Source organism: Crotalus tigris, unplaced genomic scaffold, assembly GCF_016545835.1.
Source record: "Crotalus tigris isolate CLP2741 ecotype Arizona unplaced genomic scaffold, ASM1654583v1 scf7180000024383.4638030, whole genome shotgun sequence".
Taxonomy (NCBI): Eukaryota; Metazoa; Chordata; class Lepidosauria; order Squamata; family Viperidae; genus Crotalus; species Crotalus tigris.
Genome location: NW_024100553.1, coordinates 4,242,573 through 4,267,559, shown reverse-complemented (window position 1 = coordinate 4,267,559; position 24,987 = coordinate 4,242,573). Strand labels below are relative to the sequence as shown.

The 24,987-nt window shown below is 40.1% G+C and overlaps 2 protein-coding genes across 4 annotated transcripts; both read left to right on the top strand.

Annotated features, from left to right (window-relative positions):
- The first annotated feature begins 268 nt into the window (after positions 1–268).
- On the top strand, positions 269–10,708 carry NAA10 (N-alpha-acetyltransferase 10, NatA catalytic subunit). Its single transcript, XM_039328676.1, has 8 exons — positions 269–425; positions 1,274–1,372; positions 2,403–2,461; positions 4,909–4,954; positions 5,497–5,612; positions 6,648–6,692; positions 8,755–8,839; positions 10,347–10,708. Exons 1-8 carry the CDS (start codon positions 405–407, stop codon positions 10,596–10,598), a joined length of 723 nt encoding a protein of 240 aa, XP_039184610.1. The 5' UTR covers positions 269–404; the 3' UTR covers positions 10,599–10,708.
- Positions 10,709–13,933: 3,225 nt separating this feature from the next.
- Positions 13,934–17,958, top strand: LOC120301455 (U8 snoRNA-decapping enzyme-like). 3 transcript variants are annotated; one of them, XM_039328749.1, is made up of 3 exons: positions 13,934–14,283; positions 16,432–16,704; positions 17,181–17,958. In XM_039328749.1, exons 1-3 carry the CDS (start codon positions 14,092–14,094, stop codon positions 17,364–17,366), a joined length of 651 nt encoding a protein of 216 aa, XP_039184683.1. In that variant the 5' UTR covers positions 13,934–14,091; the 3' UTR covers positions 17,367–17,958. The 3 variants fall into 3 exon arrangements, with proteins under 3 accessions (XP_039184683.1, XP_039184684.1, XP_039184685.1); XM_039328750.1 differs by having other exon boundaries at positions 13,937–14,232; XM_039328751.1 differs by having other exon boundaries at positions 14,176–14,288.
- Positions 17,959–24,987: the final 7,029 nt, after the last annotated feature.

Here is a 24,987-nt window from a genome sequence, read left to right as displayed (position 1 = left end):
ACAACGCAAGACTTTTCTAACCTGGACACGGGGGAAGGACCAATCGAACAGAATCATAGGTGAATTAAAAATAAGACTCCACGAAACGGGGAAAGTGGGGGAGGGGGAGAAGAGTAAGCCGAGTACTCATTGGTCAGCATGACCAGTTCTAGACAAGCTCCGATTGGATACTGAGGACGCCTTCCTGAGGCAGGGTTTTCTTAATTGGAGAAGAGGGTGGTACAATATCAGAATTTGTATCGGGGTTGGTTAGTGGCCTTTTCTTCTCTGCCCCGGTATTGGCTGCGTAGCAGAGACGAGCACGTTCTTTCCCTCCTCCCACCTACTCACGTCTTTTTCCCGGGGCAACGTACCTTGATGATCGTATCTAGCGCGTGAGCCGAGGAAGGGTCGCTGCTGTCACTATGAATATCCGGAATGCGCGGGTTCGAGTCTGGGACTGGCAGAAGGGGGTGGAGGGAGGCGGGATGGGTTCAGGAGGTGCGCTGGGGTGAAAACGGGAAAAGGCGTCAGCCCTTTGCTTTGAGGTAAAGGCTACGTAGAGAAGGCCATTGTTCAATCCTTCTATCTCCCTAGTTAATTAAGCTGAAAGAGTGGGAACTCTTCCCCCCCTAATTATCGCTGGGCATTTTTTGCTGAAGAGCTTCAGTCAATCAGTTCCAGATTGTTGCGGGATATTAACTGAACATTTAAAAGTTGGTTCTTCTGCTATAGGTAGGCCTACCCAGGTTCTGCGTTGGTAGCCAGTAACCTTGTAGTGTACACACAGCTGCGCTTTTCGATCCAGAGTGAGCCTCGCAGGAGTTGATAGCTGCAAGGATCGGAGTGGAACCTTCCTTGTGAGGAGCAGTATATCCTTGATTGTTTAGGACTTCCTTGCAACTTATGTCTTATCTGGCACCTGGATATCTCCTGACCAAAGTTAAATGCTGGATAAAATAGGCAGTATTTGGTATATACCACGTAAATATTTTTTTTTACTATTACAGTTCATAGCTGGAGACAGCCATTATTGCAATCGGTTCGATCCAAAGAGATCATTGTAATCAATGGGCAAGTTTCTGTTCCTAAAGTCAGCAGTCTGGTAGATTTAGAAAAACAAGGCCGGAAATAGACACACCTTACTGAATGGCTGACTTTTTGGCCCTGTGCTATATTGCCTTTGATTGCAGAAATTCCAGTCATTTATTTGAGCAAGAGCAGGATCCTCTTGTGGAAATGAAATGCTGCCTCTTTTTTCTGTCTCAATATTTATTCCTTTTTTCACTATCAGCCCGAGGACCTGATGAACATGCAACATTGCAATCTCCTTTGCCTGCCAGAGAATTACCAGATGAAATACTATTTTTATCATGGACTCTCCTGGCCACAGGTGATTCCTTTTAAATCTATATTCCTATTCAGTAACAACATTTGTGAAGAATGTGAAAGCTCAAGGTTGAGCCTCATCTCAAAGGGGCCTGGTGCAAGTTTCTTCTACACAATATTTTCCTTTGCCCTGTCTTTATTTGACTTGGCATTGGGAACTGATACAGTAGAGGTAGCCCTTGACGTTTACAACAGTTTGTTTAGTGACCAAAGTTACAGTGGCACTGAAAAAAGTGACTTATGACTGTTTTTCACACTTATGACCATTGCAGCATCCCCATGGTCATGTGATCAAAATTTCCACGCTTGGCAACTCAAATTTATCATTGTTGCAGTAGCTTGGGGTCATGTGATCACTTGCGATCTTCCGCCAAGCAAAGTCAATGAGGAAGCCAGATTCACTTAACAACTGGCAAGAAAGGTTGTAAAATGGCAAAATTCACAACAACTGTTTCATTTAGCAACAGAAATTTTGGGCTCAATTGTGGTCATAAGTTGAGGACTATCTGTAGCAAGTGATGCCTCTTCAGAGAACTAGTCTGATCCAGGCTTTCCAGGTTTTCTAAGTATATATGTGTTCTCCCTCAGCTTCAATCTGCCATGCCTGTTCCAACTTTCAGATGGCCATTGTTTTCAGTAAGCTGTGTAGCAGAATTTATTGATGACAATACTTTACTGAATCTTCAGAATTCCTCTTGGCTCTTTGATCATAAACACAAGTATTTCATATTTTAACCTTGGAAATTATTCTTTTATTTAGCAAGGTGTACCCTTAGTGATATGGGAATAGTTGACAGGAAGAAAATTTCAAGTGAACTAATTTTATGAAAGGCTACAAATATAATAATATATATGTGTAGGATATTTAGATTATGATTATTTAGCAAGTATATTACTAGTAATCCAAAAAAGTCAAATGTTAAGCTGGCTAGTTTGACTTCTCTATGAAAAAGCAGTAATATGAATGATTTCCTTTGGTTTCTGGATTCTTTTCCAAGGCCTTGTGTGTCTAATCTCCTGGTTGCTCTCTCCAGCTCTCCTACATTGCTGAAGATGAGAATGGCAAGATTGTGGGCTATGTGCTAGCTAAAATGTGAGTATGAGCTCTGATTGGATGAGTTTAATGAGTGTGTACTGTAGATAAACGCTTTTACAATCTTTTATGCTGCAGCAGTGAAAGGTCTCAAGCTATGATTTTATCATACATTGTATATTTTTGTGGGTGTGTATTCAAATTCTAAAGTTGCATAACCTCATTTTCTTCTTACTGATGACTAGTCCTGCGCTTGAAGATGGAAGGGATTTTAAGAATGAATGAAATATTGCAGGATTGCAAGGGTAGATTACAGGAGGATCACAAAACAGTTACTTTTTTTTTTTTAACAATCCCCAGGTCTTCTAGGACACTCATTACAGTTTTACTAGATCTTTGTTAATTAATAAGGAGAGCTGAAGATTTAGAGAAGAATTGATAGATAAATGGAGTGAGGTATGGAATGGAGATGTATTTGATTGTATTCTAGGAGGCACTGATAAGTTGTTAATGTTGAGTATGCTTCCTAGGAATAAAGGGGAAAGTTTCTTTTTTCTTATCTCCTTTTTTGAGGATATTTTTTTCTTCTACATTTTAAAATATTTTTTTTTGTTTTTGTATTAGGTTCTTGTATTGTTTGGGCTTGGTTGTTTGCTTAGGTACAGGTAATCCTCGACATACAACTGTAGTTAAGCTCAGTATTGCAGTTGTAAATTATGCCAGGTGTTAAATGGGTCACCATGTGATCACATCTGATTTTGCAAGGTTGTTTTTTTTTTTGTGGTGGTGGTCATTAAGTGAATGTGGTGGTTGTAATGCAGATATTGTGGTCGTTGGGTGAAATTCATTTTTTATGGTGGGCATTTTTTGTTGGAAACTGGAAATATATGGATTCCGGCAAAAATTGTTGTAAATCGTGGTCATGTGATCGTGAGATGGTGCAAACAGCCATTAATGCGGGCCAGTTGCCAAGTGCCCAAAATGCAGTCATGTGACTATGGGTTGCCCCCATGGCTTTTGGAACTTCATATCCAGATTATAAATCATCCTGGAGAGGTCTGTTGTAACTTCAAATGGTTGCTAACTGACCAGTTGTAAGTTGAGGACTACCGGTATGCAAAGTGGTCAGGATAGACCTTTTTCTGAAGGAGTTGTGCTGCTGAAAATAACCTAGGAAGAAGTTAATGAAAGCAAGGATGGCAGAGGAGAAGCAAAGAGCAGTCAAATGTTGATTTCTCATTATAAGAAATGCATTCATTTAATTGTAAACTTGCTTCCCATTAGCTAACTAAAGGATAAGGAATTGGTGGACTTCCAGTGTTACAGCTCAAGGCATCTCCCATTATTGACTATCCTGCTGGGAAACGACACTCTTCACCTGAGTTGATTTAGCACTTCAAGGGCCAATAGAGCAATTTCTAGTATTTCTAGTATTATAGCTTTTACGCATTGCAACTGGCAGAAGCATAATTTTTGTTTTGTTATTTCATAATGAATACACTAAATAACTTTTAAGTATAAAGATTTGGATTGACATGCTGGAGCTTCTATTATAATATATTGACAAAGGACAAGAAGAAGTTACAGGGAACTATTTTCTCATTTGGCAAACAAACTGTCATAAGATATAATTAAAATTTATAACTTTGGTATAATTTAAAAGATGAAAGAATCCAAGAATCTGCTCTTAGTTGTTAAAGAAATCCTAAGACTCCCTTTTAGATGAAATAGCTGAAATCACATAATTGCTCTTGTGATGTGAAAGTCCTGAGGCAGAAAAAGGTGCAGAGTAAGATCTCAGCTTGTGTTTTAGGCACAGCTCTGTTTTATCTAGATGTTTTCCCACAAACTTGTGGAATTCATTCTTGTATCAGGCATTCAGGAATTGCTGTTGGCTTCATCTGAACATGTGTTTTGATAAACTGTGTGTGTGTATTTGACTCTTTCTTGGCTTTCAGTCTCTATGTGTGCTTTGAGCTGTAAGAAACAGATGAGTACAAAAAGAGAACAAGATAGTATTTCAGACAATGAATCTTGCTCCTTCAAGATATGGCATGGCGTTTGATTCATGGAGGATAAGATTTTCAAGGTTTATTAACTATCCTGGCTGTATAAGACTCCTAACATCAGAGGCAGGGTACCTATCAGTACCAGTTGCTGGGGACCACAAATGGAAGGGTGCTGGTGGCCTCATAGCCTGCTTGAGAGATTCCTCTTGACTGTGGCTTGGCTACAGTGGAAACAAAATGCTGAAATAAATGGGTCTTTGATATTGCTGCTATGTTCTGAGGGCTGGGCTTTCACAGGAGCCACATGGGCGGTTATTTGATTTTTGATTTAATATACAGTCTTAAGCAGCCTTCCCCAATTGGAGCTCTGCAGTTGTATAGGGCTACACTTTCTATCATAATGAGAGGAGATACAGTCTCACAAATAAAAGGCTACCACAACCATAGTTATGTCTGGGATTTGTGTGTGGGTGAGCTAATTTTTACTGTTGTTTCTAGGGAGGAAGACCCCGATGATGTCCCCCATGGACACATCACATCTCTGGTAATATTTCTTTACCTTCCTCTCCTCCCCCCTCCCCCTGTTATAATTTGAGATGGGTCAGGTATTTGAACTAAATCGAAAGCATTGGATTAGAGAGAAGGCATATCCTCTGCTGGGATCAAGGTGGAATTCTTCAAAAGAAATTCTGAAATAGTTGCAGAGATGGTCCTGAGAGCCAGTCCCTGAGGCTTAACTCACTGTTGAGTAATGACTGAGGCTCTTTTTTTCTCTGTGAGTACAATTGCACAGAAAGAAGTTGTTTAATTGCTGACAATCAAGTTAGTACCTGATTGACCTCCTTGATAGATAATGGAGGTTAGGAGAAGCCTAACCTTTGTTAAGTCAGATCACTATGCTCTGCAGCCATATTTGTACCTTAGTATGATGCTGGCAAATGCCTCCCCCAAATTAGGATAAGCTTAAACACGAGTGGTATCAGGATCCTACACTGAGTTAGATCAGTTTGTAAAATCTACCATCGGCTTTCTTTCTTTTTTTTATGAAATAAGCAATAATCTTCATAGCTGTTCCTCTTTTGGTAGGCAGTCAAGCGTTCCCACCGTCGCTTAGGGCTGGCTCAAAAGCTGATGGACCAGGCTTCCCGAGCCATGATTGAGAACTTCAATGCTAAGTATGTCTCACTGCATGTTCGCAAGAGGTGAGTTTTCCCGTTGTCTGTCAGATTTATTTGCAGTACCCTTCTTAAAAAAGGCAAGCCTAAACTTACATTGTTACCAAATAATTGTAATTGTGTTCAGAAAGGTAGGACTTCCATTTTTTATCACCTCTCCCAACATCTGAAGATTTTAGAATGAGTGACTCACACAAAATCCATGCATTCTATTCATTTGCACATTGTCAAATTGGATAAGAGCTTCCTACATAAATTCAGTATTTGCAGAGAGACATGTCTGAACAAACTGACATGCAGATATGGTTGTGGCATAACTTTGTAACATCACAATAGTCTGCACTCTCTCTTCCATGGTCTTCAGGAGACCATCTGTCTTTTACCACTATGTTGTTTTTAATTCAGTGCCATTACTATTTTCAGTAGAATTTGAATTATTTGGATTCAGTGCTTGTTCTTGGCATGCTCTGACCACACTGGCATTTGTGGCTCTTGATACTTAAATTGGATATAAATGTAATATCCACCAAAAGATTGATATAGGTTGAAAGAGCTCTGTTCTCCTTAGATATGGCCATAAAAGAGGAAAAAGAATTGGGAGTTGGTGGATAGACACATGGAAAACTTTGTCTCTATTACATAAGCAAAACTCTGCTGGATTATGCCAGGACCCATTCAGTCCAGCATTTTGGGTTATACACTGTGTATGAAGATGAAGCTGGGAAACTTAACAGCAGGGATAGGAAATCACCAGTTAGCTTCTTAGCAGCTTACATTTAAGGTATGTTTCCTGTGATTGAGTGAATAGTAAGCTTCATGACTAGTAGCTATTACTAGACCAATTCTGTGTAAATGTTAGTCCTCTTTTAAAACCATCTGCATTTGTCACTAGTGTCTCATCTGAGAGCAGCAATTTCAAATTTTAATAATAGCAGTAAAAAGAAATCTTATAGGACCCATTTTATGAGTCTTCCATGTCCCTAACTTTAGTTTCTGTGGATGATTTCAGGTTCATGATGATCTTAATCCAAAAACTTGCATTTTCTCTCTTCCATCTTTCAGTAATCGAGCTGCATTACATCTCTATTCCAACACACTCAATTTCCAGTGAGTACCACAAGAGTGGGAGGGGCATGGTGAAAAAGTTGTTTGATGTTAGAACATTGTTGGAAATGGGACTTTTCATCTTTTAACTGGATTGCAAAAGATACTGAGTAGCTCTGAAGGGGTAAGAGTCTCTCAGAATAATTACTTTGCAAACTTGTGAGTTCCTTATTGCTCTCATAGGAATGAGAGTATGCGGGACTATATGGGATGGGAATTACAGGAGATATATATTAAGATTAGGAGATATTCTATGTTTTTAACACGGTTGATCCCATGCAAAGGCCTTGCTTAGGAGAAGGTTTTATTTGGGCAATATATATACCTGAACACACATCTTTGTTTGTTTTGTAGTACTAACAGGAATTGTATGAATTAAAATACCTGGATTTCTAAAACCCAGGGTTTTTTAGTGCTGACAAAACATAACACAAACAAGGAACAACTTTTAAAATAAGCATCATCCTAAAACCTGCCAAATACTTTTTTCTCACTGCCTAAAAACAGTTGCCATCCAAACATTTGTAAATCTTCTCAGAGTATTACTGTCTAGTCCAGTCTTGGCAAACCTTGTAGAGACCGAGTGCCCAAACTGCAACCCAAAACCCACTTGTTTATCGCAAAGTGCCAACACGGCAATTTAATACTGAGGTTTTCATTTAGAAAAAAAAAAACAATTTATACATTAACATCTTTTGTCTTAAAAGAAAAACACAATAACAAAGCTTTCAATGATACAAACAACTTTTTATTGAAAGGTAAAAGTTTGCCTTTGGCATGCTTTTGAACAATTAATGTGATTTTTGCTGTTGTATGCGTGCTGATAATTTGTCTAATTTGGCTCATATTTTGTAAGTTTGAGAGCAACATATGCAGCACTCAGGTCATCCGTTAGTCTGTTTCTAGTATCAGATTTGATATGATTAAAGCTGAAAACAGCTGCTCACAAACACAAGATGATCCAAACAAAGTAAGGAAAGCAATCCCAAGTGCTTTCATTGACTTAAAATTATTTGGCAGAGAATTCCATACTTTAAGAATTTCGTTTTCAGAATTAACTCTGCTGTCCTTTGTCATCCTTGTTTTTGCAGGATTGCTCTCAGTAAGAGCGAGGCTCCGTTTTCGCCAGGAAGGGGCTTGGGAAATGGCTTTTTCCTGGCGAAAACAAGCCTCCGAGAGGCCAGAGCAGACCCTTCCCCGTCTCCCCTCGCTTTCCCAAAGCCTCCCTTCATTAACCTCTTTTTTAGCTCTGTTATCCGCCACCGCGTGCAAGGCAACAAAAGAAGCTGTGGGTCTACCGGTTTAAAAAAAAAAAAGTTCAACCAGACCTTCCAACTTTGTGAGATCTTTTTTTTTTCCTTGAGAAGTTGGAGGGTCAGACTGATGTTTTTTTTTTTAGTCCCACAAACTTCTTTTGTTGCTTTGTACACGGAGCCAAAGCGCGCCTGGCTCTTATTGAGAGCAATCCTGCGAAAACAAGGATGACAAAGGACTTTATCCCAACAGAGATCTGGCAGAGACTGCAAGCTCTTTGGTTAAGTTTTCACAGGAAAAAGCCATTTCTCAAGCCCCTTCCTAGCCAAAACATGCCTCCGGAGGGAGCACGCCTCATTCTTCTTAAGAACAATCCTGCGCTTGCTCCGGAGGCTTGTTTTGGCTAGGAAGGAGCTTGAGAAATGGTTTTTTTCCTGCAAAAACTTAGCCAGAGTGAGGCGTGCATGCCCACAGAGAGGGCTCTGAGTGCCTCCTCTGGCACGCATGCCATAAGTTTGCCACCTCTGGTCTAGTCATTCACCTTTTGAATATTCCAGGCATATAAATGCTTTCTGTCAGTAATACTTAAAACAACCCTGTAGTGTAGGCCAGAATTTTCTATTATAGGAAGGAGTCTTAAGCTTGTAAGAAGAGCACATTGCGTTTGAGTACATGGGTATAAACCTGGGGCTTTGCAGCTTATATTTCTCTGTATTCTGTTGTTCTCACTGAGCAGAGAGGAGAGGAGATTATGGAAACTTGCTTTTATTTATTTTTTTTAAAGAGGAAACACGTTTGTTCTTTCCCATAGGATCAGTGAAGTAGAGCCTAAATACTATGCTGATGGGGAGGATGCATATGCTATGAAGCGTGATTTAACACAGATGGCAGAGGAGGTGAGCACAGATTCTGTTGGTGGACATATGCTGGAGAACATGGCCTTGTTATCCTAAGTCTGAGACTGCTGTTGCTAGCTACAATGGCCCTACCACGCAAATCAGAATCTCCAACTTGTGCAGATAGGGATGGGTAGCCAGCCTGCCTTCTGGCAGGGACAAAAGCGTTATTAAAAAATCAGAGCAAATGCTGAACTAAATTTGCCTTGATGACAGCCCAAATACCTCTGAGTAAGCTATTGCTTGATAGTCAGATTCTCAATAATCTGAAAATGAGCTGAACAATCTAGAAAGGGACATTTGCATGAAAGCTGTAGCATCTAGCTGTTTTTCTTTCACCTTGAGCTACGTTTGATGTATTTTGGAAATGCCTTACTGGTTTGTAAAAATGGTTAAGGGCTCCCTTGAGTTGATTTTTATTCCTGTTGACTAAAGCGAAGCATTCATGCAGCTTGTTTGGTAATAATAGTACAGGTAGACCTGACCACAGTTGACCTGACCAAAATTTCTGTTGTTAAACAAGACAGTTGCTAAATGAGTTTTGCCCCATTTTATGACTTTTCTTGCCACAGTTAAGTTAGTAACGCAGTTAAGTGAATCTGGCTTCCCCTTTGTCTTTGCTTGTCAGAAGATTGCAAAAGCTAATCACATCAGACCAGGAAACTGCAACTATCATAAATATGAGTCAATTGTCAAGCATCTGAGTTTTGATCACATGACCATGGGAATGCTGCTGTCATAAGTATGAAAATGGTTATAAGTCACTTTTTTCAGTGCTGTTGTAACTTCTAATGGTCACTAAGTGAATAGTTGTAAGTCGAGGACTACCAGTAGTGGATTTTATTCAGGATATTTTTTTTTTCAACTTTGCTGTACACACTGAGAAAGCTTTGGGATTTTTCAGGCACGTGCTAACCATGACCAATCTTGCTTTGCTTTTTGTAATACCAGGCAAAGTTAGTCTTGACTTAGAATCTAAAACGACAAAGAGACACCTTAAAGGCTAACAAAACTATTGTGGCATAAACATTTGTGATCTATAGTATCCTATTAAAGAAGCAGAATCATGCACAGAGCTTCATCTCACTTTTTTATTCTGTCTTGTTAAAATGGGGAAAGAAAACCATGTCCTGTTTTGTTTTGCCCCTCTTGCTATTAGGGGAACTAAGGCCAAATGATTGACCTTAGACCAGCACACCTGAGCATTCGTCATCAAGTTATTTTAGCACCTTACTATGCCTTTCTGTGAAAATGCTGGCTGGCTGCAGAATTGTAAACAGGAACAAATAACATTGAAAGCAGTCCCCATGGCTGCTTCTCAGATTTTGGCATTATGTTTATCCTGAAGTATACCATAACAAGATTACCCCTGGAGGCAACATGAGGTTAATAATATGGATGTATTTTTTGTTGCTGATTCCATGTGTCTAAGAACTGCATAATCATACCTCTCTAATGCCATCCATGGATAGAACACTGTACTCAAACAAGCATCTCTTCTTGACAGCTGCGGAGGCAGGTGGAATTGAAAGAGAAGGGAAAGCATTCTGTGCTGGGCTCCATTGAGAACAAGGGCAGTGATCACAAGACTAACCATGTGGGTGACTGTTGCCGGGATGACAGATGCCCAGGGACCCTTGTGGGCACTGGACCTGGAGCTGAAGACAGTGGGGACAGCAAGGACGTCAGTGAGGTCAGTGAGGCTACAGAGAGCACAGATATCAAGGACAGCTCAGAGGCCTCTGACTCTGCCTCCTAGCAAGGTCTTTGGCTGTGCTCTTCACTTTCCAGCGATTGGACTCGTGTCCTGTCCTTGGCCAGGGGTTGGACCGCTACAGATGGATTGGAAATAAAACTTTTGGAACCAGGTGTCTTGTGTAGAAGTCGCCTTGAAAGCTGTGGATGTGTATATGTGTCTGCCTTGGGTCATTCCCTATCCCCTTTCTTCTTCTCTAGTTAATCAATCCCTCTAGTCAAGGGTTGCCACCTTTTATAGTAGTTATTGCCATTTATTGCCAGAGTCTCCTCACGGTGGGAGGGTGGCAAACAAATTTAATAAATTTAAAAACTCTTGCAGAGGTGAGTGAAAAAGGACTTGTGCAAATTCTTCTGCTATCTTAGTGTATGCACCTTTCACCATGGAAAAGCTTTCAGCTGCATGGTGGGCAGTGGGTAAAAAACATTTGCAGGAAATAGGATGAAAAAGGTGCTGTATCTGCTTAATCCCCTATTGCAATGTTTCTCAACCTTGACAATTTTAAGGCATGTGGACTTCAACTCCCAGAATTCCACAGCCAGCATTGCTGGCTGTGGAATTCTGGGAGTTTATTTATTATTTATTTATTTAATTTATTTATATGCCGCCCAATCCCAAAGGACTCAGGGCGGCGTACAAAATTAAAAGTTGAAGTCCACATGCCTTAAAATTGTCAAGGTTGAGAAACACTGCCCTATTGCAACTAGAAACCTAAAGGATAGTGGCCAGTGCTTACAGTAAGGTGGGTGGGGTGAGTGGGAGGTCAGCTTTGTATATGTCCCAAAGATGGGATTCAGAAGTAGGGTAAATCTTCAAAACTTGTTCACTTTAAAACTTCTTATAAGCAATAAATGAAAGAGAATATTTATAAACTTAAATGTGTTTCTTAACACAAAAGAGGGCTTTTCTTTAAATCGGGCCCAAAAATTGTACACACAAAATAGAGAAGTACTCACCTGGAATATTCTGTTTGCATTAATTTTGGGAGTTGAAGCTAAGATGACCAATTCATCAGTCACCAAAACATGCATTCAGTTTAGAAGAACTTAGAACAGAAAATACAAATGTGCTGTTTTTTTTCTAAACAAAATAGCTACAGCAAACTTTAGTGCAATTAAACCGGAGCTAGAGTTGGGCCAGTCATATAGTATTCAGCACATGATGAGGGTACACCTTGTGTTCACTGGTGGGATCCAAATACCTGAATAACTGGTTCTCTGCGTGGATGCAGGCCTGGGCTTCCGAGGCCTAGAATGGACTTCCAGAAGTGACATCCACACACTTCCTGTGGGCGGTTCTAGGCCTGGGAGGCATCCTCCAGGCCTCTGAGGTCTAGAACGGACTTCTGGAAGCAGCGTGGGTTCAGCTGGTTCTCCGAACTGAACAAAATTTAGCTACCGGTTCTACTGAACCGATGCAAACTAGCTGAATCCCACCACTGCCTGTGTTGCATTCTCACTACATACCAGTGTCCGCACTGTTACCAATCCAAATATGTGTAATGACCCTGCTGTTGTCATTCCTTAATTGCTCACATCCTTTGTTACAACAGCTTTGGTGTATATAAAAGAGGGAAGAAAACAAAAATATTACAGAATTAAACTACTCAAGCATCAGGCTAGAAACCAGGAAACCATGAGTTCTAGTCCTGTTAGACACAAAACCAGCTGACCTTGAGCCAGTCACTCTCATTATCCTAGGAAGTAGGCAATGACAGACACTTTTGAAATCTCACAAGTGAACTGCAGGGCATAGTTCCCCAATCTTTTCAGCTTTGTGGACGGGTGGGAGAGGGGATGGTTCTGTGCGAGTGGTGGGCAAGTGAGCATGCACGCAGCTCCATGCTTGCCCCTTGAGCAAATGGAACACACACGCTTGTCTATGTTCACGCAAGTGGGCATGCGCATGTGCTCACCTGCCATTTCTGTGGCCCAGTTCTGAATGGCTCAAGGACCTGAGGCAGGCCACAACCCAAGGGTTGGGGACCTCTGCTCTAGGGGATATGTCCAGGAAGTCACCAGGAGTCAGGACTGATAAAGGCACCATCACCAAAAGAAAAAGGACCCCAGTCAGCAGAGGGAGGGGGCTACAGACAGGTTTTCTACACAACTTCACAATCTGGATTGGAATACATGCTTGAGAAGGACCTTGGAGATTGGCCTCATCTTTGGAAGAGAGATATGAAAATTTGAAAAAAGGAACAATGTTAAGCATTTATAGTAATTTAGAAAAGCAGCGATGTCATGAGTAAAGTGGATGAGAGAGAAATAGCTGGAATTGAACCCATTCATTCAAAACTCCCTTCAATCACTGCAATAGTGGAGGTAAGGCAGCACATAAAACATTTGTATCTTCTCACAACTCCAAATATTGTAGGTCATGGGAGCCCAGAGGCTGCAGGAAAAGTGTGAAACATTCTGCCTATTGGATGTCCTGAATTCTATGAAATGAAAAAAAAAGGAATGCTAGGTATGCTGCCTTAAGCTACTCATCTAAAGGAACAAAGATGGCTGTGAAGAAAAGTCTTGATTGATAGCTAGTATAATCTTTTCTGGAGATCTGAACAAATCCTTTTTTATAATGTGTTGAAACTCCTTTATACAGGGAAGTTTTCATAGCTACCTACAGAATTCAGTGGTACTATTCAAATGTATTCCAACTAATTCTTTCCACAGAATCTTATCTTGATTATTCCTTAAAAATGCTAATTTGCAAGTATTCTTATTTTCAATGGTACATTTCCACATGAAATGTAAGGGTATATTTACTATTCAACTATTTGATAAATAATTCCAGGTTATTTTACCAAGACAGAAGGATGTTTACAGATTAAACTAGTGTGGTTTCATCTGAATGGCTTGAACACACCTGGAAATCTAGTAATAATAGCTGCCTAAATTGAAGTTCATGAGACCTATTTATTCTATATTCCTAACAGTGAAAACTCTGGAGCACAGAATAATCCTGGGTCTTTTATGGAGCATCTTGCTGTGCATGGGGATTCTTCAAAAGAAGGTCGAAATAGGCCTGGAATTGATAAAGAAAAGAAATATCCCTACTGATGTTAAGCAACTATATAACACATAATCAATCCAACGTTGCTTAGTTATGCCTCTGCCTCAGATATTCAGGGTTGCGCTTCGGTTTTGCACCTTCAAGGCAAAATGGTGGATCACAGATAACCAAAAGAGAGAAATATTAAAACGGCGAGATTCTCCTTCCAGTGTTTCCACATCAAAGGTTGGCGTGACGCGCCCTCTTTTGACCAACAATGAAAAACGGACGGAAAGGCTACCGAACGTTCGGTAGCTCAACGTTCCCAGGATTCTTCTTTCTCAATATCTGATTGGCTGTAGGGAGAATTCGCTCTTAAGGTCTATCGGCAGCGGATTCGCTCGGGATCGGTTTTCCCCCCTCTCTGACGCCGCAAGGTGGATCTTTAAAAAGAAGGCTGCGATTTCAAGGCTTACGGCCCAGGGCGCTGCAGCCGGGAGAGATGAGTGAACTTCGGGCTCTAACTAAGACTGAAGCGCTTAGCCTCGGGCCACCCGACTGGAAGCAGGCTTGTCATGCCCTTTTATATGCGCCCAACCCGGGCCGGCTTTTTGGCAAGATCCCGTTGCGTTTCGCCGTGTTGGTGAGAACAACGTTTCACAGACATTGCTTGGCTTTAATCATCTCCTCAAGAGTAAGGTGAAGTGAGGATACTTCCATGTTGCTGAGAGGAGGCAGATTAGAACCCCAAAGCCAAATGGACCTCCCAGAGTTTTCTAAATTGTGTGTTATACTTTAATGTGATTGAAAGTGAACACTGTCAAATATAGGGAATGTATGTTTTCATTCTGTAATTTATTTGTTATTTTTCAGTAAAATTAAGTTCAGTTTGGCTTTATCTTAATTTTGCCCAGTTCTTGGAGTAATCGCCAGTGTCCTTTTCAGTGGTCAAACATCTACTTGGCCAGAAAAAGGTTGCACACTCCTGACCAAGGAAGTTCCTGGCAAAAGTGGTGTTGTAGTGTAAGACTTCTGGCAGAGCCTATTCCATATCTTAATTTTTAGTTCAAGAAGAGTAGTGCAGTTTAGCAGTTTGGGGTTATGGAAAGAGGAGAACTATATTAGTCCATGGTAGTCAAAACTCTGGTGCTGGAGAAGACTCCTGCGAGTCCCTTGGACTGCAAGGCGTTCAAACCGGTCAGTCCTAGAAGAGATCAACCCCGACTGCTCTTTAGAAGGCCAGATCCTGAAGTTGAAACTCAAGTACTTTGGCCACCAGGAAGGATTCACTGGAGAAGAGCCTAATGCTGGGAAAGATTGAGGGCAATAGAAGAAGGGGACGACAGAGAATGAGATGGCTGGATGGAGTCACTGAAGCAGTAGGTGTGAATGTAAATGGACTCCAGAAGATGGTAGAGGACAGGAAGACCTGGAGGAACGTTGTCCATGGGGTCGCGATGGGTCGGACACGACTTCGCAGTTAACAACAACACAACACAACAAGTCAAAACTCAGAAATCTGGTAGCACCTTTTCAAACAGAGACATTTTATTTAAAAAACAGGAATAACACTTCAGAAGTGTGGACTTCTGGACCTATTGGGCATATTTGTCATAGAATATTATCTTTTGTAAAGAGCTCATAATATTTGTCAGCACTGTTATGGGAAGACACTTCTTTTATCCCTTTTTACAGTCGGTACAATAGTTCCAAAATCCTTAGAAATGTTTTGGAGATAAATATGCTAATTCAGCTTAAGAAATTGTGTGTGTGTGTGTGTGTGTGTGTGTGTGTGCGCATAAATGTATCTAATGCCAGCGACTATTTTTGATACAGACATTTGGGTAGATCTGGTCACATCTGAATCTTGTATTCTGAAAATGTGGCTCTGGTGTTATGATCTGAAGTTGGGGATGCAACCTTCATGTTTTTACCCATGAAAAGGATTCAGAAGGTGTCTCTGGATAGAGAAGGAGTGAACAAATATGTCTGATAGTGCTTATTTAGAGGCCTCCCCACCCCCAAGTAAGGAGTCTCTGTATTGATTGTGTGTTGAAACTGTCAATCAAAACAAGGCAATGCAGCCTGCTTCTTCCACCTCTATATATTTTGGAGGGGGAATCTGAAAGAGGGAGTTTTGAAAGGTGGGGACAGAAAAATGGTACTGCAAGTTTCAGTCTTGAAAAAGAGTATTCATTTGTCCGAGTAATAAGTAGGAGGAGGATAAAGAGAAGATGATTTATAAGCCACCTGTCTTGCAACAATTGTGTTTGGGAGCCTATAGATATATTGTAATAATGTAAACCTGTTTATAACCTTAAATAGCCAGTTATTTAATACAACTCAATTCAATTCCTTATTTACATTTTAACAAATCAATCGCCCTGCTCTGTCTTTTCCACATTCTGCCTCACTTCTTCAGAAATGCAACAAAAGAAATAGATGAGGAAAAACAAAAGTATTCCTAAACCAGGAAAGTATTTAATGGTGGCAACGATAAATGGATCTTATTATTTAGAGCAGGCATTCTTAACCCTGCATCCCTTTGAGAATTTGGTGAAATCTATGAACCCCATCTCAGAAAAATGTATTTAAAGCAGTTAAAATTTATTCAGAGAGCAAGGAAAATAAAATTGGATTCCTTTTTTATTCAAGTTCAAAAAGTCCCAGAAATCACAAGGTTTTATAGTTCCTCCAGATGTAGGGAGATTTCATCTTATAAGATTACAAGAAAGTGAAAAAGGCAGACTACAGCTAAATCAAAGGGATTCCCACACCTGTAGATTAAGGGTAATTGCATATAGAATATATGAACTCTCAGTCTGAATCTCTTCTTTTCCAGATGCAGATGAGGTTTGATGGTCAGCTGGGATTTCCAGGAGGGTTTGTGGATCCTCAGGATATTTCCTTGGAAGAGGGACTAAATCGAGAACTACGTGAAGAGTTGGGTCCCGGGGCTGCCTCCGTCCACCTGGCTGAGAAGGATTATTTGAGTTCCCAGGCTTCTGAGCAGCCACAGAGAGTGGTGATGCATTTCTACGCCAAGCAGCTTAGCTTGGAAGAGCTCCGAGTGGTAGAGGAAGGGGCTATTCAGGCAAAAGACCATGGATTTGAGGTGCGTAAGGGACAAGGCAGGGGCAGCGGAAAATTTAAGAGAGATGTTGGGAGCCAGTGTAAAACAATTGCTCCCAGACATTGGTGCGTTTTCTCTGGGCATAGTTGGTAAATTGTCATATTTTTCTTGGCTTTAATAACTTTTTAGGTTTTTTTTGCACAGTATTTTGGTGATTCCTGTGCAGGAAGCTGAAGAGTATTCTGTAAGCCCACTCTGAACCTTTGCTAAGATTTTATCAAGTCCTTGTTCAAATGCCTGTGAACCTATTTTGGTAGGTGTTAACAGCTAAAACTTTTAGAATAAAAAATGAAGTGGAAATTGAGCATCAGTATTAGACATCCAGCATTTGTAGCTTTGCGGTAAACCCACACATTGTGAAGTTGTGTGTGCCTTTGAGTGAGGTGGTGACAGCAGAAAGAGGACAAGTTTCCCTAAGAGTTTATTTTAACCTGATTTTCTATCCTCTAATGGTTCAGGTGATGGGTCTCATCCGTGTTCCCCTCTATATTTTGCGTGATGGTGTTGGGGGCCTCCCGATGTTCCTCAGCAATAGTTTTATTGGCAATGCCCGGGAGCAGCTCATTCATGCCTTGGATACTCTCCAACTCATGCCAGCGGAACAACTTCAAAAGGCTATCAGGATCGCTCAAAAGAGACATTGAGCCTCGTTGACTCTGGCTGCTGCCTTTTCATTCTGATGGATTTTGGGATGTAATCCAGAAAGAATTTTAGACTTTAGGCATCTTGCAAGGAGAAGAAACTTAGATACGGTCCTTGCTCCAGTTTTCTACCCAGCCATCATTGCTGGTGCTGCTGAATAGCTTGGTACAAAGGTTGGGAGCCTGAATGTGGAATCCAATGATCAGGTTGTTGTATATTTAAAATACGTTGATTGCGTCTCTCTTGCCTAGACGTAGGTAACAAGAATTGAAAGACTTTGACTACTCTTATCTTCACGGAATGTGTTTGTGATCCGACTTCCTACATCCTGCTTGTAGGTGTAAGATTTCTTCCAATCAAACAACACCCTTGCAAAAATGGCTCTGACCTAACTCATCTTCTGTTTTCCAACATTTACTTTAAATGTATATTGTTATTGAAAGCATTCTGAACTTCATGGAAGTTGCATTTACCTTCTCTGCAAAAGCCAACTGCATATATCTGTTGATGGATCGTTACTTCATTATTTCATTGTCAGATTTCCTTTATTTTTTTTATCAGTGCTTAAAGAATGGTTATAACACTTTTGTATGACTCTTGACTCATACATTTTTTTATTAGCTCATAAGGAAATGGCAAGTCACTACAGGAAAACGGGTTTTCTGTCTCATTCCCCTTTTCCAATTCTAGAGATATACTATAAGTGTGGAAATTAGGAAAAGTATGTGTGTGCTGTCATCAAATTGTTGTACTGTCTATATTGTTATACAGGTAGCCCTTGAATTACCACCCAAAATTTCCATTGCTAAGCAAAACAGTTAAGTGAATTTTGCCCCATTTTGCAATCTTTCTTGCCACAGTTAAGTGAATCATTTCAGGTATTAAGTTAGTAACATGGTTGTTAAGAGAATCCGGCTTTGCTCGTCAAAAGGTTGCAAAAAGTGATCAAATGACCTTGGGACATTGCAACCGTCATAAATACATGCCAGTTGTGGAGTGTCTGAATTTTGATCACGGGGATGCTGCAATGATCATAAGTGAAAAGCTTTCATAAGTCACTTTTTTTCAGTGCCATTGTTACTTTGGTCACTAAATGAATGGCTGTAAACTGAGAACTGTCTGTATCCAGATTAGGAATGCAATTTATTGCTTGGAAACAGTGATACTGTGCAGATTTCAAGACATATGCATGAATGAGTGGGGGAGGGCCGTTTTGGTCATTCTGCTGAGTTCAGCATTCCATTAAGGAGCAGAGTGGCAAAGGAACCTGCGAAGTGGGAGTGATGTTTATACACTTCAAGGACCATCTAGTGCAGGGGTTCTCAACCTTGGCAACTTTAAGACTTGTGGACTTCAATTCCCAGAATTCCTCAGCCAGCAAAGTCTTAAAGTTGCCAAGGTTGAGAACCCCTAATCTAGTGGTTGGAACATGGACACCTGTTGCTTGGCTTTCAAAGTAGTCTTTAGACTACAGGTCCTACTTCACACAGAATAGTATGAGATGCTTTGGGATAAAACTGGGCTAGAGAGCTGAGGTGCTGTGGTGGTTAAAGCATTGGACTAGGAGCAAAGATAACCAGTTTCAGCCACTGGTGGTTTAGGGCCAGTTGCTCTCTCCCAGCTTGACCTATTTCACAAGGTGGTTGGGAAAGCTGAGAGTAGAGAGTGCTGCTAAAATACAGAATGAAAGATGGGACACAAGTCAAATAAATACAATTCAGAATGGCTAAATCTTAAAAGAACAAAAGGCAGTGGGTAAAACAGAATACGAAGATGGTTGAAACAATGATAATTTGCAGAGATATGGTGAGGAATAGTGAATGGTTTCAGCAGACATCAGATATAACTATATCTCCTCTTAACTCATGCTTTTAATTTCTTTTGCTTACCATTTCTTAGTTCTTTTCTATGTTTTGCATATTATTACTGAACCCCAACGGGGAATAGTGTGATGCACAGTTATGCATGTATTTGGAGGAATCTTCAGACCAGGATAGGAGTATATGAGAGAAGATATTCTGTTGTTCAGAGGCCAGCACTTTTATCTGAGTGGAAAGAGTAAATGAAATAGAATTATTGATACTGAACGTTAGTACAGTATTGCATAGACGCTGTGACTTCTTTACAATTTATACAAGATTTTTTCTTTTAAAAAACCATAGGCTGGACAGCTTCAAAAAGTCTCATTCTCTTTGCAGTCATGTACATGTAATGAGTGTCTGTATAAATTGAATGAATGAATAAATCTTCAACTACCCCAGACTTGCAGACACGATCTTGACGATGAATCTGGGTTTTTCTTTTGCAGCATGCAGGCTGCACCTCCAGTAGTCATGAAGTGGCTCTTTTCTACAATGGCTTCTGTCCCGTACAAGCATGTCATATTAGATCATGCCATTAACCCATCTAATCCAGCATTCTGTGCTACATGGTGGCCAGCTGGAGGCACTTGAGAGGCTCACAAGCTTGAACTGGAGAGTGAGAGTCCCTTCCATTGTTGATTCCAACAACTAGTGTTGATGGATGATGACTGTGATTTAGGATTTGGTAAACAACCTTCAATAGTAGTAGTTATTGATTCTCCATGAACCTGTCCCCCTTTAGAACCATTCAAACTGACTGTCATTATCATAACTGCCGCCAGTGCATTCACACTAGTTTCCCTGTATAATAAACCTTCACCCAGTCTTCAACCTATCTGCTTCTAGTTTCAGTGGATGACCTGACATTGTCAGAGAAGGGGAAAAAACCTACTTCCTCCCCATATTATGCGTATCATGCATGATTTGTTGTCCTGTCTGTTTAACCTCCTTCATTCCAAGCTAAAATCCTAAGTTTTTCTTGAAGAGGAACTGCTCTAGCTTTCTAATCATAACCTCTGTAATATCATTTATAAAGTGAGATAATCCAAAGTATCCATGTTATTCCCAAATATAGTTTCACCACAGAGTCACGTGACAGAATTGTTATATCAGTAGTTCTAATTAATGCTGATTATTGCAGGCACAGAACTAGCCATTTTAGCAACTACAGATTAGAATAGCATTGAGCAACCCACCATGATGCCAAAGTCCCATCTCCAGCTTAGATCTCATCAGGGAAGAAGTGAAGTTTGGAATGTTGGTATCTAAGTGCCTCATTTTATGCATGCCTCATTTTAAAATTATTTCATCATTCCTTTTTACAAAGGAGTCCTTTTTAAAAATATATTTTTCTTACATTGTGCTTCCGAGTGACTTCTCCCTGGTTGGTATTTGTAATGGATAACTTATTTCATCATTTTGTTTTATAATATTTATTAATATATGAGACTGCAATAAATATATAAGTATTTTATAATAAACACATCACTCCTAGACAGTTTGTGGACTAGCAAAACACTGTGTAATAATCAAAGCTAAGCCTTGGGGAATCATCCTTTGAATGTTAATTTACATCTGTCTTCCATTTGAAATAGCCACTAGGCAAAATTTTACCAGATGCCTAAGTGGATAATTTATGTTGAATATAGAGTTGCTGCCTGCACGCTTTAATTCTGGACCCATAACGTCTGCAGCAACAAAACTCTGCTATTGCCGAAAATGAACAATTCCTCAAGAGTCCTGACTAGAGTATAACTGAAAGGGGTCAGTTACTAAAACTCATTTTTTTAATGAAATGGGTTCTTTTTGACTTGGTTACACTAGTTTTTATTTTGCTTTTCAGCTGGGGATGGATGGGTGGGCAGGTGGAACTAGCAGCTAATGATGGTTTTAAGTGCATGTCCCTGGTGTTTTGTTCAGTAACTGCATTTCACTTTCAAAATGTTTAATGCAACTTGTGTGCAGTATGTGCAAATGCTGCCAGATTTCAGTAGGTAGTTTTTTTTTAACAAATTGTGTATTCTAGAAACATTTTTCAGAAATAAAAGATTAGTACTTGAAGAGTTCCATTTGGTATTCGTCAAATTTACATAATCACCCATAGTTACTAAAAAATAAATATATAAAACAAAACTAAAAGGAATATTAGGCAAAGGGATATTAATACTAATGTAGCTACTTAATAATATTTACAATCTAAATTTTCTCTGGATGCTTACAGCAGTGACTAAAATCCCCCCCCACACTTTCAACCCACTGCAATCTTGTGAGGTAAGTTAACTGTGAAATGGGAGCTTTTTGATTAAGTGGGGATTTGATCCTGTATCTCCCCAATCCATATTAATGCACACATCTCAAAATATGCATGCATTAATCACAATTGCAATAAGAACAGTGATGTGAAAAGTAAGAAAAGTTGCTTCCAACCTCCTTTCTCTGTAATTCTCCCACATTTCCAGTCCATAGGGGGAAAAAAAAACTTGATTGGCCCTGGACAAAATAAACCTAGGTTATTTAGTGATAAACATTTAAGTATTTGGCACTTCTGGATGAAATATGATAGCAAGAAGTCTGTAAATGAGTCAGGAAAGTGACCCTCCTGATGAAGCGAGTTACTGTACAACTCACTGCCTTCCACGTGCCACCTAGACTGCTGGGTATTCAGCAATGTTGAGCAGTGTTTCATTCCCATGCAGGCTGGAGAATTCTGGGAATTGAAGCTCACACATCTTAAAGTTGCCAAAGTTGAGAAACACTGATCTGGATGGCCATGGTTCCTCTGGTATACTGCAGAAGCTCTGCCTTCATCCTTTGTGATCAGGGTTCAAAGAAAGCTTCCACCCACCTTATCTGGAGCTTCAAGGGCCACTTTTTTGTGTGAAGAAAGTCCTTATTCGTGTTATGATTATATGAACAGTTCCTCAGATATGGTGGAATCATTGGTTGAAGGAGAGGGGGCCCTCTAGGGGGAATAAAGCGGTATCCCAGTTTGGAGTTGGTTTGGAGGAGGAAACATCGGAAGTAAAACCTGCTGTTTTCCAAGGAAAGGCAGACAGCCTGGTAAGATTTTTGTAATACAGGTGATCAGCAATAAAATATCTACTTGGGCCTATTCAGGAGTGGTTCTGTTTGCTTGAGCCCAACACCAATTATTCTTAAGCAACTTCCCTTAATGGGCTTTGTGCCTGATGCCAAGGAAGAGACACAAGAAATATTTTCTAGCCTAAAAAGTGAAACTCATTGCAAAGCGTGACTTCTCTTCAACTTCCTCATTTCGCAATGCCTCTTAGTTCCTGAACTCAAGGCCTGATGTCGCAGTTCATCTGCAACACATCTTTCTCCTTCCTGCTCCTCTGGTCCACTGAGGAGTGTGAAAAATAGGGCGCTCTGAATGGGCCTTCTGTCCATCTTTATATATCAAGAACTCCCCCTGCCCCCCCCCCCATGTTATTTAAGCATGTGGTTTTGCAAGTGGAAGCCACATAATCCCAGCTTTGAAAGTGCTTGTTCAGCTTCCTCCAAGTGGGTGGGGTGTTTGCAGTGGACCAACACAGGGTGTAGAATTTAAAGCAAAGGAGCTTTCCGTGCTGGGAAATCCCATTTTTGCACCAGAGGCAACAGCTTCAAGCTTATTCTTGCTAGCTATAGATGATCCTAACAGAAGAGATCAAAGGGTCATAGAAGACAAGACAGGAAATGTGGAACATTTTACTGACACAGCTCATTTTAATTTTCCTTTACATTCTTGATTTGAATCTGATTCAGACAAAGCGGTGTATTTCTTGTTCTTTTAATTTAAAAAAAATACTTGTTGATTGAAAAAAGGACCCTGCTTTTAAATGGACAGGACAAGTTATATTTTAACTATAATCTGCCTTACCTATTTGACCTTACAGATATTATTTAGTGACTGAGCTAAGTACATCTGAATCTTGTGAGTTAAAATAGTGCAAGAAGGCTCCAAGCACCAAACTCCACATATAATTAGCAATGGCCTGTGGATGCAGGTCTCCTGAGTGTTGACACTATATCACTTATACTTTGTTTTATGCCCTATTTTTTTTGCATAGAGCCTTTAATGTAAAGATGACTTGTATCAAGACTGCATAAATAAAAATTCTTTCTGGCTGGTCTGATCTTGCTTATTCCATTCAGGCAGAATAGCATTTGAAAGAGAGAAGCTGCCTGTTTTAGACTAGGCTAGCTATTAACAATCTAAAGTTAGTTACTGGTTTTGCCATTATACTGTATATTAAATATAGCAATGCTTCTCTTACTGTATTTAGTTTATTACTTCTGTTTTCTATTTTGATCAGAAGATGTATTTAGGTGAAGGCAGAAATATTTCTAAGTACAGTAATGTACTTTATGGTTTCATAAACAGGAACTTAGCCCCTGACTTTTTTTGTTTGTCCCATCTTCCATAGGAATAATGCAAAATATGCATATGATATGAAGAACAGGCAACCTTGGTGTCCATAGTGGCATACTTTTGGAATTAGAAGAGCCTCTCAATTATTTTCACAAAATGCTGAGGGAAAATGTCCTTCTTCCTGATGCGGTACACATGACCAGTCACAAAAGACTGATATACCCCAAACTAACTTCCTGGCTCCCAGGTGCCTTCTGCCACCCTTGCACACAATGGCAAATTTCAAAAAGGCTGCAGCCATGATTCAGCTTAATCAATCACCTTTGAGGCCCATGTGGGTCCCAGAGATGTTCTTAGAAATGAAAATGAATTTGAGGCCTGGCATTCTGCCATTTCATTTATTTATAATTCAAGGAGCCTATCAAAAATTAGGTAGTGAGATTGCGGGGTGGATGCCAAGATGATATTCTCAGGCATATATTGGCCAAGAGCACAAGGATGCCCATCTCTGGCCTAATGATAATCTACTTTAGTTAAATACTTCTGCCTTCAGTTGGCTGAAGAAATTTTGTTGCCTGAGGCAAAAGGGATTATGTGCTTCCCATTCCCTTTATTTTCCAGGAAAGAAATTATCTTCCAGGAGAGAAGATATCTTCCAATAATGAAATGGTTTAATTTAAAGGAGGACAGACATAAAGAAACCTGGTTTCCAGCTCCAGTCCCATTCACCACTCTATGCCACAAAGGTCCTCTGTGAAGGTGTTTCTGGAGATATTTAATCATTTATGCAGCTTGAATCAAAGGAGGGAGACTTGCAAGGTAGAAAAAAGAATCTTATTCTATTTTGACACTGGTTTTAAGGTGGTTTATTCCCCCTTCCTTGGGAGTGCAAAATTTTATCCAGTGCAATAACTCTGAACCTCAGTTTCATTGTAAGCTAAGATTTATATACTATGATTTATAGAGCAAGCCATAGGGGCCTGGTTCACAAATAGTGCTGAGACATAACAGATGGTTCTCATACCACGCTAAGCCAGAAATCAAATACCTACTCTTGGCATGATGCTCTAATTATTATAATTATATTTAAGGGCAGCAGTAGGTATCCTAGATAGGTTTCTCAAGCTTTTCCTGTTCCTCCTCCTGTTTGGTCAGTGCACTGATACAAGCACAACAGTTTTGCTCACTCTTGTATGTACAACCCTCTAAATCTGTCCTCTTGCAACCATGAAGCATCAGAGATCTTCCACGGAATATGTGGTTTTATTCCAAGTTATAGCCCTCAAGGCCAACTCCATATGACTAATGTACTGTTGTTATTTCTTTGAAAAGGGGGAGACTCATGATGACCATTGTATTTGCTTGGAAATAGGCGATGCAGCAGCAGGA

Bases quoted from the DNA above. Each gene is read 5' to 3' on its own strand.
- NAA10 (XM_039328676.1), top strand. From the start codon at position 405: ATGAATATCCGGAATGCGCGG. The intron at 2,462-4,908 runs GTGAGTATGAGC...TGTTGTTTCTAG, and splicing joins GGCTATGTGCTAGCTAAAAT to GGAGGAAGACCCCGATGATG. The intron at 5,613-6,647 runs GTGAGTTTTCCC...TCCATCTTTCAG, and splicing joins TCACTGCATGTTCGCAAGAG to TAATCGAGCTGCATTACATC.
- LOC120301455 (XM_039328749.1), top strand. From the start codon at position 14,092: ATGAGTGAACTTCGGGCTCTAACTAAGACTGAAGCGCTTAGCCTCGGG. The intron at 14,284-16,431 runs GTAAGGTGAAGT...CTTCTTTTCCAG, and splicing joins CTTTAATCATCTCCTCAAGA to ATGCAGATGAGGTTTGATGG. The intron at 16,705-17,180 runs GTGCGTAAGGGA...CTAATGGTTCAG, and splicing joins CAAAAGACCATGGATTTGAG to GTGATGGGTCTCATCCGTGT.